General features: G+C 60.8%; 3 protein-coding genes across 3 annotated transcripts; 2 read left to right on the top strand and 1 right to left on the bottom strand.

Moving 5' to 3' along the window:
• Window positions 1–237: 237 nt before the first annotated feature.
• Window positions 238–7,669, top strand: CRTAC1 (cartilage acidic protein 1). The gene is made up of 14 exons (XM_042818453.1): window positions 238–1,184; window positions 2,428–2,624; window positions 3,406–3,536; window positions 4,065–4,221; window positions 4,664–4,798; window positions 5,020–5,165; window positions 5,307–5,443; window positions 6,004–6,086; window positions 6,179–6,279; window positions 6,354–6,522; window positions 6,594–6,739; window positions 6,840–6,882; window positions 7,140–7,283; window positions 7,490–7,669. The coding sequence occupies exons 1-14, from the start codon at window positions 997–999 to the stop codon at window positions 7,600–7,602; spliced, it is 1,890 nt and encodes a 629-aa protein (XP_042674387.1). The 5' UTR covers window positions 238–996; the 3' UTR covers window positions 7,603–7,669.
• A 1,414-nt stretch (window positions 7,670–9,083) lies between these two features.
• On the bottom strand, window positions 9,084–13,286 carry GOLGA7B (golgin A7 family member B). Its single transcript, XM_042818208.1, has 5 exons — window positions 13,230–13,286; window positions 9,996–10,121; window positions 9,534–9,686; window positions 9,335–9,436; window positions 9,084–9,233 (listed from the first exon to the last, which is right to left on the bottom strand). The coding sequence occupies exons 1-5, from the start codon at window positions 13,284–13,286 to the stop codon at window positions 9,084–9,086; spliced, it is 588 nt and encodes a 195-aa protein (XP_042674142.1).
• Window positions 13,287–14,992: 1,706 nt separating this feature from the next.
• On the top strand, window positions 14,993–17,061 carry SFRP5 (secreted frizzled related protein 5). The gene is made up of 3 exons (XM_042818514.1): window positions 14,993–15,512; window positions 16,099–16,176; window positions 16,396–17,061. Exons 1-3 carry the CDS (start codon window positions 14,993–14,995, stop codon window positions 16,734–16,736), a joined length of 939 nt encoding a protein of 312 aa, XP_042674448.1. The 3' UTR covers window positions 16,737–17,061.
• The last annotated feature ends 995 nt before the right edge of the window (window positions 17,062–18,056 follow it).

The following is an 18,056-nucleotide window of genomic DNA, read 5'->3' as shown; positions in this document are numbered from 1 at the left end:
AGCTGGATGGAGTGGGGGTGTGCCTGGGGAGTGGGCCAAGCTGCAGGGAACGGGAGCTGGAGGGGATACAGAGCCCCATTGATGGCATGGGGACAGTTCCCTGGAGGGGCACCAGGCAAGGGAATGCTGCACCGTGCTGGCTGGGGACAGAGATGAAGGTTGGGAAATCAGAGGACAACCCTATGCTCATGTCCCTATGAATGGGCAGATGCTCTGTGCCTTGTCCCCACGCTTCCCAGATAAACCTTGGGGTAAGATCCTTGGAGCCTTTTCCCTTCCCCGGGAGGCAGCAGCAGGCTGGTGGTGACAATCTACCAAGGTCCAAGAATAGGGCATCTTCCCCTCTCCAAGCTGGCCACACAGGGCCAATGGCATGAGGACAGGCTGACAGTGAGACTGGTCACCTTCCCCCACTGCTTGTCTTTTGGGGAATGCTCCTAAAGAATTTGGAACAGCTCTGTCATGGCCACACGGTGTAGTGCCCCTTGCTGGACTTGATGGACACAGCTGGTGCCATGCAGCTGGACTTTTCTCTTCTGGAGGGGACTGCCCAGCCCACAGTGAGTGCAGCAGTCCTGAGTGCCACCTCACTTGTCACCCAGTCTAAAGCCGGGTCAGAGCCAGCTCCAAAGCTCCGCAGCCTTGCCAGCAGAGCTGGCAGCCACAGTCCTCCGCAGTCCAGGTTAATTGAGCCTCTCCTCCCAGTCTCCTGTCACCTTTCCATAGCTGCAGCCCTGTGCAGACAACCCCCCCCACAGTCCCCAAGAGAAACAGTGATGGCAGGATGGGGAAACTAAGGCATGTTGGAGCCGCACAGAAATGCCTGAGGTCTCAGGGCTGGAGAATTGAAGGGTTGTGCATTACTGAGTGGGGTGGATGGTGAGTGGTGGAGGAAGAATAACTCGTACAGGGATGATGCTCGGGCTCCGTGGAATGGGATCTTGGTGGTGCAACCAGCAGAGCTGAGTGGCTGCAGGTCTGTCTCAGGTGCCTAGGATGCTGGCGCTGTGCCTGCTGTCCCTGGCCTGGCTCAGTGAGGGCTCCCAGCGCAGTGAGCCCATGTTCACCGCCGTCACCCACCAACTGCTCCCGCCTGACTACGACAGCAACCCCACACAGCTCAACTACGGCGTGGCTGTCACTGACCTGGATGCTGATGGCAGCTTTGAGATCGTGGTGGCTGGGTGAGTAGGGACAGTCTTGGAGGCAGTAAGACATGGTGGCCCTGCAGTGCCAGGAGCTCCTTGCAGCCATGTGTCCCACGGCTGGCAGCCTTTCCAAACTCACTGTTTTCTCCAAAAAGCACACGTGGTGCCCAGCTGAACGCCCAGCTGCAGGCAGTTGGTCTCACTGCTCTGCTGGGGCACATCACTAATATTCCTATCCCTCCATCTAGGAGGAGGTGTGCGGTGGCACTGCCAGCATGCCATCTGCATGGGGACACTGCTCCGGGGTCGGGTCCCCTTGCTGTGGGATGATGGCAGCTGCCCAACTGCTGGGTCCCACCCCTCAGTACAGAGGCAGCTCAAGCCCGAGCCAGCTCGGCTCCGCTGACAGGACTCAGTGCTCTCCGGAGATTCATTTAATTGGCTGGAGGTTTTTTATAGCCCTGTATGGGTGTGATGGCTTGGAAGGGCTGGCAGGAGCCAGTGATGCAGGAGCCGTGTGCTGTGCTGTCCCAGCACCCGAGCAGGGCTGGACACAGAGCAGCTGCTGCTGGCAGGTCCTGCCCTGGCTGGGGATAGTGGAGACAGTGGCACAGGCTCCTGGCATGGCTGTGAGACAGTGGCATAGCATGCTCATCCAGGAGGGAGGCTTGTACATGTGTCCTCACCTGGAAGGGAGTATTTCACCCTGTGAGCCCAGCATGGACTGGCACTGTGCTTGACGTATGGGGCACGGACATGGGGTGTCTGCCGAACAGTACAGCAAGCCTGGGCAGCCAGGGATACCCAGCAAGGCCCAGGTCACTACGCTCAGCAGGGCTGAGCCAAGCAGCCGGGATGGTTTTGTAAGCAGCACATTGCCCGTTGTGTAACTTGTTTACGGTGCGTGGGGCAGGAACAGGCGGGGAGCCTGTGGGGCACAGTGTGCTGAGCAGATTTTCCTTGCATGCTGCCTTCCCTGCCCTGGGAAAAGGCTGCAAGAAGGGAACCTGCCCCATCCTACCCTGAGACTACCCACGGCGCCCAGGTCGTGTGACGTGTGACACCAGGCTGAGCCCTCCCCATGGCAGCCAGCCCCACAGCTGGAAGAGGGAGGCAGAAGATCCTTAGCCACCACACACCATGCATGTCTCTGCTGTGCCCCTCAAGCTGCTGGTGCCCAGATCCTGCTTGGCACAGTGCATGGCCAGCTGCACGAGGGAATGGGGCGGGGGCTGTCATGCCATTCCCAACTCCAGGATCCATCTGTTCATGCCTACAGATACAATGGCCCCAACCTGGTGCTCAAGTATGACAAGGCACGGGGCCGGCTGGTCAACGTGGCAGAGGATGAGTACAGCTCCCCTTACTATGCGCTGCGGGACCGGCCAGGCAATGCTATCGGTGTGACAGCGTGTGACATCGACGGGGATGGCCGTGAGGAAATCTACTTCCTCAACACCAACAATGCCTTCTCTGGTGAGCTCCAGGCACTGGGAGAGGGGGGGGGGGGCCGGCACAGCTGCCCATGACCTTCGGCGCGTGAGGGATGTGTGCGGGCTGGAGTTAATTTCCCAGTTGAGTGGCTCCATTGATTGATGGCAGCGCGGGCGGGACGCTGAGCCCAGCCTGATGCTGAGTCAGCACTACCAGCCACCCTCCCCAAGGCACCCTGAGGGGATGGCAGTGTCCCATCACCATTGGGACTGCCATGCCACCAGGATGTGAGTGTACCCCCACTTGCTGACCCCTGTGATGGTGGCAGAACTGTGCCTCTGCACCAAGCCAGAGTCTCATCCTGCCTTACTGATGCTGTCGCATCTCCTGGGCATGCCAGCCCTGGGGAGGTGACACCTGTGCCCCGAGTGATCCCCAAAGCTCCCTGTGTCCCTGCTCCATCCCAGCTCTGCCCAGTCCCACTGCTGCGGATGTGTTTTCATTCTCCAGTTACCAGGACTGGCAGTGGCTGTCTGCGTGCCCATCCCTAAATCAGGCAATGCCACTGGCACTGTCACAGCACCATGGCTCACCGCCCGTGCCTGGCACTGCATTGATTTTTGCCTCCACTGGCTGTGCCCCATTGGGACGCATTTTAACTTAATGAGTTGATTCTTCCATGTGTCTCCCAGTGGCACTTACGGGTTATGGGAACTCTGCCGGTGGCAACAGCTGGGGGGACAGGGACAGTGCAAGGGTCATGTCCCATTGGGGCAAGCTCAGGGGGAGGATGTTTGCAGCAGCCCCTGATCACATCCCGTAGGCATGGCCACCTACACGGATAAGCTCTTCAAACTCCGCAACGGGCGCTGGGAGGACCTGCTGAGCGACGAAGTGAACCGCGACGTGGCCAGCCGCTTCGCAGGGCGCTCTGTCGCCTGTGTGGACCGCACGGTGAGCAGGCAGAGTGTGGGGCAGCCCCTCACCCAGGCCCCGTCCCACTCCACTGGGGATGGGGGTGCCCCCAGCAGCCGCTTGGTGGCTGTCAGGGCTCGCAGCCCCCCCGGCCATCAGGGCTCCGGGCATCCGTCCACACGGTTGCCGCTGGCTGATAAACGCGCCTGTCGAGGTGATTTATGTCCCTGTCACCTGCTCTTTCTTCTTCCTCCTCCCCCAGCAGTTTGTTTCCCAATGATTATCGCTAAATCAGGACCCAGCTGCTGCACGGGACAAGGGGGGCGGTGGGGACGGGGGGGCACCTGTCACAGCAGGGAGTGTGGCATGAGCTGAACACCAGGACTGAGCTTGGAGACGGTGGAGGTGATGGGGCACATCCCAGTGGGAAAGCACAACCATCCCCAGTGCAGGGTGCTCTTGACTATGGGCGTTAGGGAACTCAACAGCAGGGAGGATGGAGGCCAAACCCAACCCCACGGGCTGAGGTGGAGGGACAGGGAGCTGAGGCGGTGCTGCCGGCCGCAGGGGTCGGGCAGGTACTCTATCTACATCGCCAACTACGCCAGTGGCAAAGTGGGCCCACATGCGCTGCTGGAGATGGACGTGGCTGCTAGTGACCCTGCCCGTGGCATCGTGGTGCTGGTGGACGTGGCCGCCCAGGCTGGTGTCAGCAAGTACACAGGTATGGAGAGGACGTGAGCACCAGCGACCTGTGCCATGACCCACACCACATGTGCCACACATTGCCTGCCTGACTGCCCCACCTAGTGGCCACCCCACTGCGCGTGGCACCCACCCAGAAGGACCCCGCTGTCACCTGCTGGTTCCCTGGCAGCGTCCTTAGGTCCTGGGGATGCAGGGTGCATGCCAGCCACCATGGGGGACTGCCGCGTGCCCCGTCTCTGTGGCGGTAAATTCTTGCTAATTAGGAGTGTTGTCACCATGGCGATGGCAGTGATTAGGTTGGATGTGACACAAGCGGCTGCCAGCCTCAATTAGCTCTTGATGAGAGGGAGTGAAGGAGGAGGGAGGGAGAGGAGGGGGTCTTGGGAACACTGGAACAGATACAGGGACATGCAGCCCCCAAAGCAGGGGACAACCTTACCACTGGCTGCTGTCCCCAGGGGGCCGTGGTGTGGCTGTAGGCCCCATCCTGAGTGACAGTGCTTCTGACATCTTCTGTGGGAATGAGAACAGCCCCAACTTCCTGTTCCACAACCGTGGGGATGGGACATACCAGGACGTGGCAGCTGTGGTAGGTGAGTAGAGGGCAGGGGGAGATGACACCAAATGAGCTGAGCACAGTGCTGGGGGACTGTGGGGATTGACGGGCCCCATCGACCACAAGAGGGGCAGCAGAGATGCAAAGATGCAACATGGGGAGGCCCATATGGAGACCAGGGGCCATGTTCCAGGACGTGTCCTGGGGAGTTGTCTCACGATCGAGTGTCCGGTCTCCCTGTCCCCTTGTTGCTTGCAGGGCTGGATGACCCCTACCAGCATGGACGTGGTGTGGCACTGGCTGACTTCAACCGTGATGGCCGTGTGGACATTGTCTATGGCAACTGGAATGGGCCGCACCGCCTCTACCTCCAGGCAGGGGCCCCTGGGCGCATCAAATTTCGGGTGAGGGCTGGGGCTGGAACATCCCCAACCACCAGCTTTGGTGCTGAGTCCCAGTTTGGTTTTGAGCTCCGGTTGCCAGTGGGGATGGAAACTGAGGAGCAGTGTCCTCACATCACCATCCCATACCCATTTCTCACGCAGGACATTGCCACTCCCAAGTTCTCCATGCCATCCCCTGTCCGCACTGTCATCGCTGCTGACTTTGACAATGATCAGGAGCTGGAGGTCTTCTTCAACAACATTGCCTACCGCGGCTCCTCCGCTAATCGCCTGTTCCGGTAGGGCTGGGGGGCCATGCCCCACAGCGGGAGCCAAGCAGCCCTCACCGTCCTCTTCTCCGTTGGTGCCACGTGCGGGGCCAGAGCTCCGACTCTGCTCATCAAGGAGCCATGCCTGAGCCCTTCCCTATGTCATTACCAGCCCTGCGGCTGTGCCTGCAGCAGCCCCTGGGGTCCCCATGCTGCTGATCACAGCTGTGTGGAAGCTTGTTCCCTGCTGCAGCTAATTGTGGGGATCAATTCCTCACCACTGCTCTGCGGCACCCCCTTGCCATGTTGGCACAGCAGGCAGGTGGAAGGCGGTAGTTTGGGAGGAGCTGGGAGCCCCCAGGGGTTGCAGCAGCGTTTGGAGATGGCACTGCTGCTCTCCATGCCCTTGTGATATCTCTATCATTTCTCCATGAAGCAGGGATGAGATGTGCATGTCCAGTCACCAGGCACCCCACACGGCCCTGTACTCTCTGGGTGTCATCTCTCTGCCAGGCTGCTCCAAGGTGGAGAGCTGCTGGGTGTCATGGGGACACAAGGGCTGGCACTAACACCCTGCCTGTGCTCAACAGGCTCATCCGCAGGGAGCACTCAGACCCCATTGTAGAAGAGCTGAACCCGGGGGATGCGCTGGAGCCCGAGGGACGGGGCACTGGTGGGTGCTGCAGGGCTGGGGGTGACACAGCACCGCCAGAGTGCTTCCATCACCATGAGAGCCAAACCCATGACCTGTTGCTCTGTGCACAGGGGGTGCGGTGACAGACTTTGATGGCGATGGGATGCTGGATCTGATCCTATCCCACGGCGAGTCCATGGCACAGCCACTCTCCATCTTCAAGAGCACCCAGGTGAGCAAAAGGGCTCCTCTAGATGTCTCCATCCCTGTGTCCCCCCAGCTCAGCCTTCCTCCCCTCTGCTGCAGGGTGCTGGCAACAACTGGCTGCGGGTTGTGCCACGCACCCGCTTTGGGGCCTTTGCACGAGGAGCCAAGGTGGTGCTGTTCACACGACGCAGCGGTGCCCACCTGCGCATCATCGATGGCGGCTCAGGGTACCTGTGTGAAATGGAGCCCGTGGCACACTTTGGACTGGGTGAGGCCCGGGGTGAGGGCAAGATGCTGCCAGCCCCCCCCTGCACCCAGTGACAGGCTGCCTGCCCACAGGACGTGACGAAGCCAGCAGCCTGGAGGTGACGTGGCCCGACGGCCGTGTCCTGGTGCGAGCGGTGGCCAGCAGTGAGACCAACTCTGTCCTGGAGGTCCCCTATCCACGAGACACAGAGAAACCACCGATGCCCACCCTGCTGGAGGTGAGGACCCACGGGGAGTGATTAAGGGACAGGAATGCGGGGCTGAGCTCTGCTGCCTTGGGGCTGCCCCATCCCAGTGTCTGCTTCTCCCCAAACGCAGTGCGGGCAGGGATTCTCCCAGCACGAGAACGGACGCTGCGTAGGTGAGTGCAGACACAGGCATGGCTGAAACCCAGAGTATGGCTGTTGGGCATGTGCTCTGGGAGCATGGGCTCTGAGGGGGCAGGGGGTGCATGGCTGATACAAGTGATGCAGCAGAAATGGGGACATGGTAGTGTTCAGCTGTGGCAGCGCACCGCTTGCGAATGGCCACATCCACGCTTACGCACAGTGGGAGCCAGGGCACACCACTGGCAGTTCCCAGCCTGGCCACATCACCCCCTATCCCCTCTGTCCACAGACACCAACGAGTGTGCTGAGTTCCCCTTTGTCTGCCCCCGGGAGAAACCCATCTGCATCAACACCTATGGCGGGTACCGCTGCCGCAGCAACAAGCGCTGCGCTCGTGGCTTCGAGCCCAATGAGGATGGCACAGCATGTGTGGGTGAGTGATGGTGGTGATACACTGGAGCAGCACCTTGGGATGGTGACGTACCCACCCAGGCACAGCCACCCCTGCACCCTCCAGTGGTTGCCTATGCCCCAGCCCCACAGCTACGTGCCTCCGTGTCTGCTGGTCCCATGCCACCCACTTGCTGCTGATCACCCAACTCTCTTTCTTTCCTGCTCCTTTTCTCATTCTCCGTGCAGCTCAGGTGGCCTTTTTTGGGGGATACCCCTCCACCGGGAGCTGGCCCTGGGCCCCCCAACGCATTCTCCTCTCTCTGGGCTTCGGACTCTGCCTTTGCCTCTATGCACTTTAACCCTGCCTGTAACACCCGAGCAGCCTTGGCGAAGGAGCAGCCAGCCTCTGTCTGTCTCTTTTTCTCTCTCCCCATGTGGAACTGCCCTGGATGGGCAAGGGACCGCAGCACCGTCCCCACACTGCAGCCCAGGACTGAAGCCCCAGCACTCCCCCCGCATCGCTGGCTCTGTCGCCTCGATCCCGTGCCATGTGCCTGCTGGTTTGGCCTGAGCCACGTGTGCTTTTCAAGTCCCCTCTGCTCGGGGGGAGGCAACCCCAGCAGAGGAGGCTCCCCCCAGCCCAGCAGGGGAAAGTCCCCTCAGTTTGTTTTTTAACTTCTTGACCCTGCTGTTTGGAGTTGGACCCTGCTCAGTCTTCCAGCCCATCTCCTGGAGAACCCTCCCAATAAACTATACACTGTCTATTTGCCGGCTGGGCTGAGCTCAGGCTTCCAGCAGGGTGGGAGCCACTATTTTGCCCTAGATTTCTCCCCCCCCCCCCGGGCGCCAGGCCCCCCAGGTACAGCCCCTGTGCCAGCCGTGCCATGTGAGTAAACCAATCCCTGTCCTGCTTTCTCTGCATGTCCCACAGGGCGTGTACAGCACGATGCCTCCCACTTCTTGCCCCACGCCCAATCTCCATATGGGGCCAGTCCTATGGCACCATTGGGGTGCCCAGCCCCAATGTAGCCCCGATGCAAGAGGAGGCAGGGTAGCTAGCAGGGCCGAAGCATGAGGTTTATTGAAGGTCTCCATCAGTTTCCATGCAGGGTACCCCACAGGGTGCACCAGAGCCTCACCACCCTCCTGTGGAGACGGGTCCTCCTCCCTCTATGGCCCTGGAGCTCCCTCCCAGGTACTGGATGTTACAGGGACCCACCTCTTGTCTCTTTCCCCCTCGGGGGTCCCCCACCACAGGTTGCAAGTGTGGGTGCTGCAGCCAGGGGTGCTGCATCAGGGCAGCAATGGGCTGGCACCTTTGGGGTGATGGGCAGGATGCAAGCAGGAGACACACCCCCTGCAGGCCCCCAGCACCACAGGGGTACTGTATGCTGCAGGGAGGGTGAGGATGCATGCGGGATGTGTGGGCAGAAGGATTTGTGCCCCCTGCCCTGGCACAGGGAGCTGGCTGGGGATGGCAGGGAGCAGGATGCAGCCAGAACCTTTGGGGCAGCACACAGGGTGAACGCACAGCACCATCATGCAGATGAAGCAACACAGGGGCACGAGGCCATGTCCCCCTGGCTTCAGCTCTGCTGGAGCACTGCAGGGCGAGCTCTTTCACTGGAGGTGATGGGAGGCTGCGGGAGCCCTTTGGCACTGGTTTGATTCTGTGGGAAGCACCTGGGACACCCCAGCAGTGGCCCCTGCCTGCAGTGGGTCTGGGCAGGGGCAGAGCCACCGCAGGGGGCACATGGCACAGAGGACACCTGGCCCCCATGCCCCCTCCCACCCACTCTGGTCTCAGAAGCGGGTGCTCTGGTAGTGCAGCCTGCGGATCTCAGAGAGGCGGCTGTCCCGGCAGTACGCGTCCCTGCAGGGACCTCCCCCTGCCAGTCACCGCCCCCCCCCCACCACTGCTGCTGCTGCTGGAGCTGCCACTGCTGGAGCTGCCACTGCTGCACCGGTCCTCGTAGATGGAGATCTCGATCTGAGCACTGCTAAGGAGCAGCCGTGGGATGCATCAGCCATAGCCTCGCTGCCGGTGTCCCCCCACCCCTCACACTCATCCCCCCTTACCCCAGAGGATACAACTCTCATGCCACGCTCCAGGGGGTCAGTGAGCAGCAGCCCCCGTGGTGCGTAGACCTTCTCATTCTGCTCCTGGATATACTTGGAGATCTTCTTCAGGACCTGTGAGTGCAAGGGGGGCACTGAGCACCCTCCGGCCCTGGTTCCCCCCCCCCCCCCAACCCTCCCACTTCCTTTGCCCTCCCCAGGGCATCAGCACCTTCTCGTAGTGTGTCTCCATGCAGAGGAAGATGAAGTAGGCAGTGGCACAGGCCAGGCACCCCTCCAGGTATGAGCTGCCCCCAATCTTCTCCGCTTCAGCATAGAACCCATTGAGAGTTTTCACGGTCTCTTCAAATAGCTGACGCTCAATCTGGGGCAGAAGCTGCCATGAAGAGATGCTTGGCCAGCAGCTATCCCCATCCCTGGGATGCCCTGGGGACCACCTAATCCTCTCCTTCCTTCTCAGCTGCTCCCTGCCCATTGCCCATCTACACCAAGAGCTCTGTGCCTCCATCAGATCCCCCAGTCTCCAGGAGAGATGATACATACTCTGCCCAGGGCAGCAATCCAGAGCTGGCTCAGGGCCACACAGCCCCCCATACCCTCTCCCTTTTGTTTAGACAAACCCCACAGGACTCTGAATATAGGGCACCCCCACGCACGCTGCCAGGCATCCTACCCGGCTCTCCAGCTCTGGGGGGAACTTAGTCTGGAACTGGCACGTGGTCCCATCGCTGTAGTCCCGCTGCACAAAGACCTTGGTGGCCAGTGATGCGCTGCGCCGCAGCTCCTGCAGGCTGTGTACCTGGGGGATTGCAGTGGGGTGAGCTGGGGGGATACAGCCTGAGGGTGGGGTGGGAAGGTCGCCATGCATCCCACTGTGGGTGTCATTCCCACAGACCCCGGCATGGCCTCGTGTCCACGGTGGGACGAGGCCTAATGGTGGCACAGGGATGGTCCTCAGTCCTCAGCAGGATGCTGTCAGGAGGAGGGGAACAAGGGACTGCTTCTGTAGGGCCGCAGCAGCTGTGCAGCTAGAAGGGCTGGGATGGCATAACCCTGGCACCCTACAAGGCGCCAGGACCCACTCCAGCTTCCAGGTGTTGGAACAGAGCTGGGATGGAGAGGAGGATGGAGGGGACAAAGGGAGGGAGTCAGACCCCTCATACTGCAGCCCCACATGGACCTCTCCATCAAGGACGCCCCACCCCAACCCCAACCCCACGCCCCTCCAGCCCCACCGCCGGCACCTTGAATGCAGAAGGGCCCTTCTGTGAGTGTGGAACCCGCAAGGCTCCAGCCCCACCCCGCACAGCCCCGGGCACCCGCGCACCCACCTCCGTGGCCATGGCGCTCCGTGCGCCCCGGGCCGGGCCGTGCTGCGCTGGGTCGGGCCGCGAGGGGCAACCGGAGCCGGCGGCGGGGCCGGGCCGAGCCGAACCGAGCCGGGCAGAACCGAGCGGGCGGCACCGGCGCTGTCCGCGGTGCTGCTGAGCCGCGCGGCGGAGGCGGAGGCGGGCCCGGCCGCAACGTGTGCGCAGCCTCCCGGCCCCGGGGATGGGCGCCCGCTGCTGCCTGCACCGAGCCCGGGGGGAGCCGGTCTGATCGGGGGCGGCTGTGGGGGTGGCTGGGAAGTGGCTGCCCGGGGGTGCTGCGGCGTGGAAGGCACGGGGGTGATGGGGGACTGCGCCCCATGGGAAAGACACGGGGGTACTGGCTGGGGCTGGTCGTGGGGCTGGCAGCCCGCCCTGCCCGGGTACGTGGCAGTGCTGCTCTTGCAGAATTTGCAGCTGCAGAGCGGGCGCCGCGAGCACAGCGCAGGCAGACATCAGAGAGGAGCGCTAACAGATTCTCTGTAATCTCTGCCCATTGACAGCTCAATTAGAGGCAGAGAAATGGCAAACGGGGAGAAAACAGACGTTCTCCCTAGAGGAGGAGGGCACAGCAGGGGAGGGGTTGACGTGTGGTGGCACAGGGCCCATTCAGGGTGGAAGGGCAGCGAGCCCTTCCTCTGCACCTGTAGGGACATCGGCAAAAAAAGCAACAAGCAGTGGGTGCAGAGCCTCAGCACCGTGCACACATGTCTGGGGATGCACAGATCTACATCTGGGGTTGCAGATATCCACACCTGGGGATATGTGCATCTCTGCAGGCATACATGCATACCCAGGTGCGTCCCGAGATGCCCCCACACCCATGTCCCTCTCTCACACTGAATGTCAAACCACGTCACCACTCACCTCCTGCCTGGCAGTGGCCGTGCCAGTTGCCATGGCAATGTCTCGCCTGTGGAGAGATGAGGTTCACTCTCCCAAGTGGTGGAGAGGGGCCGAGAGCGGCAGGGGAAGCACAGCTCTCCCTCACACCCCCATGTGCATCCCCTGGGCTGTGCCCACCTGTGTTCCCCCTGTGGGAGCTGGGTTGGGTGGGAAAGGGCCATGGTTGGTGGCTGTCCCCTGGAGCTGTGACACTGGATGTCCCCTTGGGGCTCCATGCTGGGCCTTTCTTGTGGGCTTCCCACCCCCACACAGCCCCTGGCCCCACTGCTCTGCCCTCAGCACCCCCAGGCCCTGCCAGATCCCCTGCCAGACTCCCTATCGTGGGCTTCTCAGCTGTAACCAGATGGCCCCTTCTCCATCTGCTGAGCCTGGGGGACTATTTTTAGGTTCCCTGGCAGCAGAGGCACTGCTCACATGGCTGTGGCAGGAGCTGCTTTTATTCCTATTATTCCCTACACCTAGATGAGTCGCCCCACAATCATGCCCCAGTTCCACTACCCTAATGCTGCTCTTGCTCCAATAGCAGCAAAAAACCCTTGCCCTGGGGTCAGCCCCACACAGCCCGCGTTTGTCACCCCCTCAGCAACCCTGCCCCAGAGTGGGCCCAGCCCTCATACAGCAGGAGGAGACCTGTGCCCCCTCCTCATAGGGACTGTCAGTGGCTCTGCATCAAAGGGAGCACGGCAGTGCCAGCCTTGGCAGCTGCTTCTCACAGTGCTGGGGGAGCTTTAATTAATGGCGGGGGGAGAATGAGCTCACTGCCCCACTGAGGACAATGGTGACATTTGGGACATGGTGGGGAAGCACCGATAACCTTTCCTGGGAGACAGCAGGTGTGCATGTGTCAGCATTGGGAGGATGTTTCCCACACTGAATCTAGGCACCCCAGCACTGCCTCTGCCCCGTGGGCATCACAGGCCGTGGGACACTGCCCCAAATTGCCCACAGCCTGAGGTGAGCACACTGCCATCCTCACAGAACTGCTCAATGAAGTGTGGGGAGCAGCACTGCCAATTGGTCGCCATGTCCCCATGCATGATGCCATCCTCATGCAAAGGAGTCCCCGTATGGGCCATGCCCCATCCCTGCACTGCATGGGGCTGGGGGCAGGCGGACAGCACACAGTGGCTCTGTGTGCTCACAGGATTTATGAGCCAGGGCAGAGCTGCCGAGGGCTGGGAGGAAGCCAGGGTGGCTGTGGCCCCACAGCTGTGCCCGGAGCACTGCCAGCTGCATTCCTGGGGCTGTGAGACAAGTGGGAGTGTGTGTGGGCGCAGGGCAAGTGCGTGGTCACCACTGCCTCTGCCTGCCCTGGAAGTCCGCAATCCCAGTGTCTTGGCCCCACTGTGCCCCCCTCCTGCCCTCTCCTTCTTCCTGCACCTCACTGTGAGGCAAACTGAGTGCAAGGAACATACAGCACTGCCTCTGGAAGTGCCAAAGATAGGGTCTGAGAGACTGGACACCACAGCATTGTGCCTGTGCTCCACTTCCCACAGCAGCCGGATTTCCCTTCCTGCAGCAGAGCCAGAGCCTTGCACCAGTGTTAGTCCTTGTGCCTTGCAGCCCCTTGCACAGCCCCTGCCAGCGCTTCTATGGGAAAGCAGAGCGGCCCCCAGCAGGGCATGTCCCCTTACCGTGCCCCCAGGGCTGGCCATCTCCGAGGTCTCCACTGAAGAGGAACCAGCCCCCATGGTCCAGTTAGGGTCTCACTGCCATGAAGTGTGACACAGGCGGTGGCAGGGCTGGTGGCTGGTCTGCTCAGAGTGACAGGCACAAGTGTTTGTCCTCCAGCCCACAGCATGGGCGCTGGATGGGTCATGGGAACAAGTGCAAGAGGAGTGCAGAAGGGACCCCTGGGGCAGAGACACAGTCCCAGGACATCTGACAGGAAAAGGATGCATGTCCTGCTGCCCCCAGCCCTGCTTCCAGGAAGTGGCTCAGTGGCTCTAATGAAGATATCGTGACAGATAGTGGCCCAGCAGCTGGCAGGGAGCCCCTCACTCTCTGACTATACCCGCCAAGGTTCATGGTGAGGCATACTCAGCATCACACCTAGGCACCTTGTGAGTATCCCACAGGCTCCCTCTGCCCCATAGCCCCCACCCCTGGAGCTCCCACTCCCTGGCGCCTTCCGAACATAAGCCCATTGCAATTAGCTGAGCTACCCTGCCCCTAGATCATCCATCATGGGTTAGCTATTTTCTATCAGCATTTTTCTCCAGGCAACCTCTCTGCTCCTCTGACAGCACAGTGCCTCCCTCCTGCTACCGGGCAGTCCTGATAACGGGTGGCTCTATCTTATCGTGCTCCCTGGCAGTTATACATTAGCAGTGCCATCTCTGGGTCTTGGCCCAGGGGAGGTGAGATCAGATCCCAGGATGGCACTGAGCATCCCTGAGCACTGAGCATCCCTGGGCATCAAGTATCCCTGAGCTCTGAGCATCCTTTGGCACGGTGCATCCACAGGCACAACAAATCCAAGGCACAGGCAGGACAAACAGGCTGCAGGCATGAGCTTGGTGTGTGAGGTTTTTGTACAGCCCCATGGCAGACGGCTCCTGATGGGTCTGGGGGGGTGGTCCCTGCCCGGGGCAAAGGGCAGCTGCTATCGCAGCCCACACCAGGCTGTTTGCTCTATTGCCCATTAACTGAGTCACCTTATCCAGCAAGCAGGAGCTGGGGAAAGCATGGAAATGCTGACCAGGTCGGGACATTGATTGCTGCAATGGGAGGGGATGCTCCAGATAACCCCTGCAGACAAATGGGTTTCTAATGGGGTCCTCATCCTGGCACCCCTGGCCTGTCTCCAAGGAGAAGAGGGAATGTGGACTGGGCAGATCTCAAGAAGGCTCTGGTTCTTCCCATGCCCCAGGCACAAGAGAAAGGGCCTGAGTGTCCCCTCCCAGCTCCCTCATTCCATCTCAATGGTGAGCAACTATTTGGGGTGCCCCAGGATGAAGCAGGGTGACACAAACCCAGTTTTGAGGCAAAGGACAGAGTGGAGACTGCAGGTGGCACTGGGCACAAGTGCACCATGTAGCCTTGGGGTGATCCCCATAATCCTACTCCAAGGGAGGCACAGGGGTAGGAACCAGTGTCTCCTGTCCCCCAGGCAGGATGGGGTGTTGGTGAGCAGTGAGGTGCACCGTCCCTTCCCGAGTGCATGACATGAGAGGGATGCAGAGCATCACTGTGCACCCACCCTGCAGTGCAAGGGAGGGAGGGAGGGCGGGAGCACAGCGGGCGGCCTGGCGTGGGGCCGGGGGGCCATGCCGGGGGGGCCAGCAGCCAGAGCAGATTGGCTGCCGGTGATGCCTGCGGGCTCCTTTGAAAGGGCAGCGTGGGAGGTGCTGGAGGAGCAGGCAGCGGCCGTGCGTCCCACTCGGCAGGCACGGCGATGCTGCGGGTGAGCAGCCCCGCGGGCACGGTGACACTGGCACTGCTGGCACTGGCACTGGCACCAGGCAAAGGGCAGCACTACGACTACTATGGCTGGCAGCCGGAGAACGTGCCCCGCGGGCGCTTCTACGGGCGGGAGCCGCAGTGTGTCGACATCCCGGCAGACATGCAGCTGTGCCACGATGTGGGCTACAAGCGCATGCGGCTGCCCAACCTGCTGGAGCACGAGTCCATGGCTGAGGCCAAGCAGCAGGCCAGCAGCTGGGTGCCGCTGCTCGCCAAGCAGTGCCACGCCGACACGCAGCTCTTCCTCTGCTCTCTTTTTGCCCCTGTCTGTCTCGACCGCCCCATCTACCCATGCCGCTCGCTCTGTGAGGTGGTGCGTGATGCCTGTGCGCCCGTCATGGAGTCCTACGGCTTCCCCTGGCCCGAGATGCTGCACTGCGGCAAGTTTCCTTCTGACCACGACCTCTGCATCACCGTGCAGTTTGGGAACAACCAGGCCACCCCTCCACCAGGTAAGTGGTACGAGCACTGCGATGGGTTGGGGTCATGCACACATCCCTGTGCAGCCTGGGGAAAGTGTAGGAGCCCCCATCCCTGCTCCTCCAGCCCTAGGCACCCAGCTGCATGCACAGAGCTGCCCAAGGGCAAGGTGAGTGGGTCGGCAGTGGGGTGCTGGGGGTGAATGCGGGACTGCGGGATTGTCACAGGGCTGTCCCCTTCCTCTCACTACGTGCCATCACAGCCAAGAGCATCCAGCCCTGAGCGCTGCACCTGTGCCTTTCCCACATCCCTGCAGGTCCCCTCGGGCTGGGAAAGGGATGTCATCTGAAGGCAGCCTTGGGTCAGGACCAGGTTGTATCACCTTTCACCCTGCTGCCACCCTCACCCCAAAGCATCAGCAGTCAGGCAGGGTCCCAATTTCCTATTCCTCTTGGGAAGTGGGTGCTGGAACACCTAAACATGTGGTGCTCAATGTCCCTGCAACACCTGGCACAGCTTCCCAGGGACCGAGGGGCTGCTCCCCTGCTGTGTCCCTACCGAGGTGACGCAGGTGACAGCCATCAGTGTCTGGTAACAGTGACTGCTCTTGCCCTGCAGTGCCTAAGATCTGCACCCAGTGCGAGATGGAGCACAAGGCGGATGGCATGATGCAGCAGATGTGCTCCAGTGATTTCGGTGAGTGCTCCCCTAATCCCCTAGCCTCCTAACAGTCCCAGCTGCCCCCAGACCAGACCAGGGAGGTTGGATAAAGGGCTTTCCTATGCAGGGACATCCCGTAGGACAAGCCCCCTTGGATCCTACGCACAGGGGATGGGGTGCACCATGAGAGAAGACATCTTGGGGGGACAGGCAGAACATGTGGGGGGGGTCACTGGGTCCGTACTAACTTCACAGTGGTGAAGATGCGCATCAAGGAGGTGATAGAGGAGAATGGAGAGAGGCGCCTGCTGGCTGCCCAGAAGAAGAAGGTGCTGAAGCTGGGTCCCCTCAAGCGCAAGGACACCAAGAAGATGGTGCTGCACATGAGGAACACGGGCTCCTGCCCCTGTCCCCAGCTCGACAACCTAAGCGGCAGCTTCCTGGTGCTGGGACGCAAGGTGGGCAGCCGCCTGCTGCTCCTTGCCATCTACCCCTGGCAGAAGCACAACAAGGAGATGAAGTTTGCTGTCAAGTTCATGTTTTCCTACCCTTGTCCCCTATACCATCCCCTGCTCTACGGGGCCGGGCAGCACTAGAGCTCTGTCCCAGGACTCCTGCGCTCGCCCTGCTCTGCATCCCCAGTTCTGCACTCAGGCTACGTTCAAGGAAGCCCTGATCTGCACCCAGGACCCCTGCAGCTCGCTGAGCCCCCTACCTGCACGTAAGACCCCTGCTTGACCTCAGCTGCACCCCAGGCCCCAACCCCGTGCCTCCGCCCAGCTCCCATACTCCTGCCCTCTGTGCCCACAGACTGCCCTCCTCAGCTCCCAAAAGTCCCGAGCTGCATGGCCCCAGCTCTCCAGCACCCTGCACCCTGGCCTAACCCTACTAGAGTAAATTATTTTGTCTGAGATAAGCCTGCATCCAGCTCTCTGTGGTTCTTGGGCTCCAAAACCTTGGGGCATCCTGGGGGACACATGGAAGGAGGGCACAGTGCAGCTCAAAAGTCGCTACTCGATACCTGCTTCCAGCACCTGGGAAGTAACGACAGAGGGGTAGGGAAAAAGGGAGAAAGAAATCTGAGGGCTGGGGAATGCATGGAGTGAGGGCGGCACCAACTGCAGCAGGGTGCAGAGCTGGACATCACACCTCTCAGCCCTAGGTCCCAGGAGTTCCTGCCCTGCAGCATGGAAGTGAAGCAGCCCCAAGTTGGCTTCTAGGGGCACAGCAGGGTCCCCCTCAGCCTTGTTTACCTAGCATATTTTTGAGTCTGCTGCATTACAGAGCATCCTGGCAGGATATCCAGACACCAGGATATTTACTCAGCACCAGGTGGCCTCACACTACAGCTTCTCAGGGGAAGGTGAGGGGAATTGAAGCTGTAGGACACCCTATGCCTGGCTTTTCCCATTGCACTGCCCCACCAGCAAGGCAACAGGCACGTCCCCCAAGCAGGAATGAGATCTGTTCCTGTTGTACTGCAGGGCAGGCCATAGCAAGCACCGATGCTGACAGTGGGATGTGCTCCTGTCCCACAGCCAGCACAGGAGGGGGGCAGCAAGCCCCTATGATGGCCTGGGGCAGGTGGTTCCTGCCCCCTCCCTTCTCCACAGCCAGCATGGAAAAAAACTGAAAATTCAAATAGCGGTAGAAGGCATTTTCCAACGAGGCTGCTAAGCAGACTGCCATTGGAATAAACACCATCAATTATACCATTTACTGCACAACTCGAAGTACACAAATAAAACCCCACCTCCCACAGCTTGTGTTTATCTGTAGCCCTCTGTATTCTGCGTCATTAGCATCTTTCTGAGGAGCACTTAGACGTACACGGACATTGCATCCATCTCACCAAGTGTTTTGTCAAGAAAGACGAGTAACTTCTCCCTGTCACCCACCACGAGCTGAAATAACCT

The sequence above is a fragment of the Centrocercus urophasianus genome, unplaced genomic scaffold, assembly GCF_019232065.1.
Source record: "Centrocercus urophasianus isolate 14NV4802_14NV808 unplaced genomic scaffold, USGS_Curo_1.0 seq_17, whole genome shotgun sequence".
Taxonomy (NCBI): Eukaryota; Metazoa; Chordata; class Aves; order Galliformes; family Phasianidae; genus Centrocercus; species Centrocercus urophasianus.
Note: the sequence above shows the minus strand (reverse complement) of the source record. Positions and strands in the feature narration are given on the sequence as shown.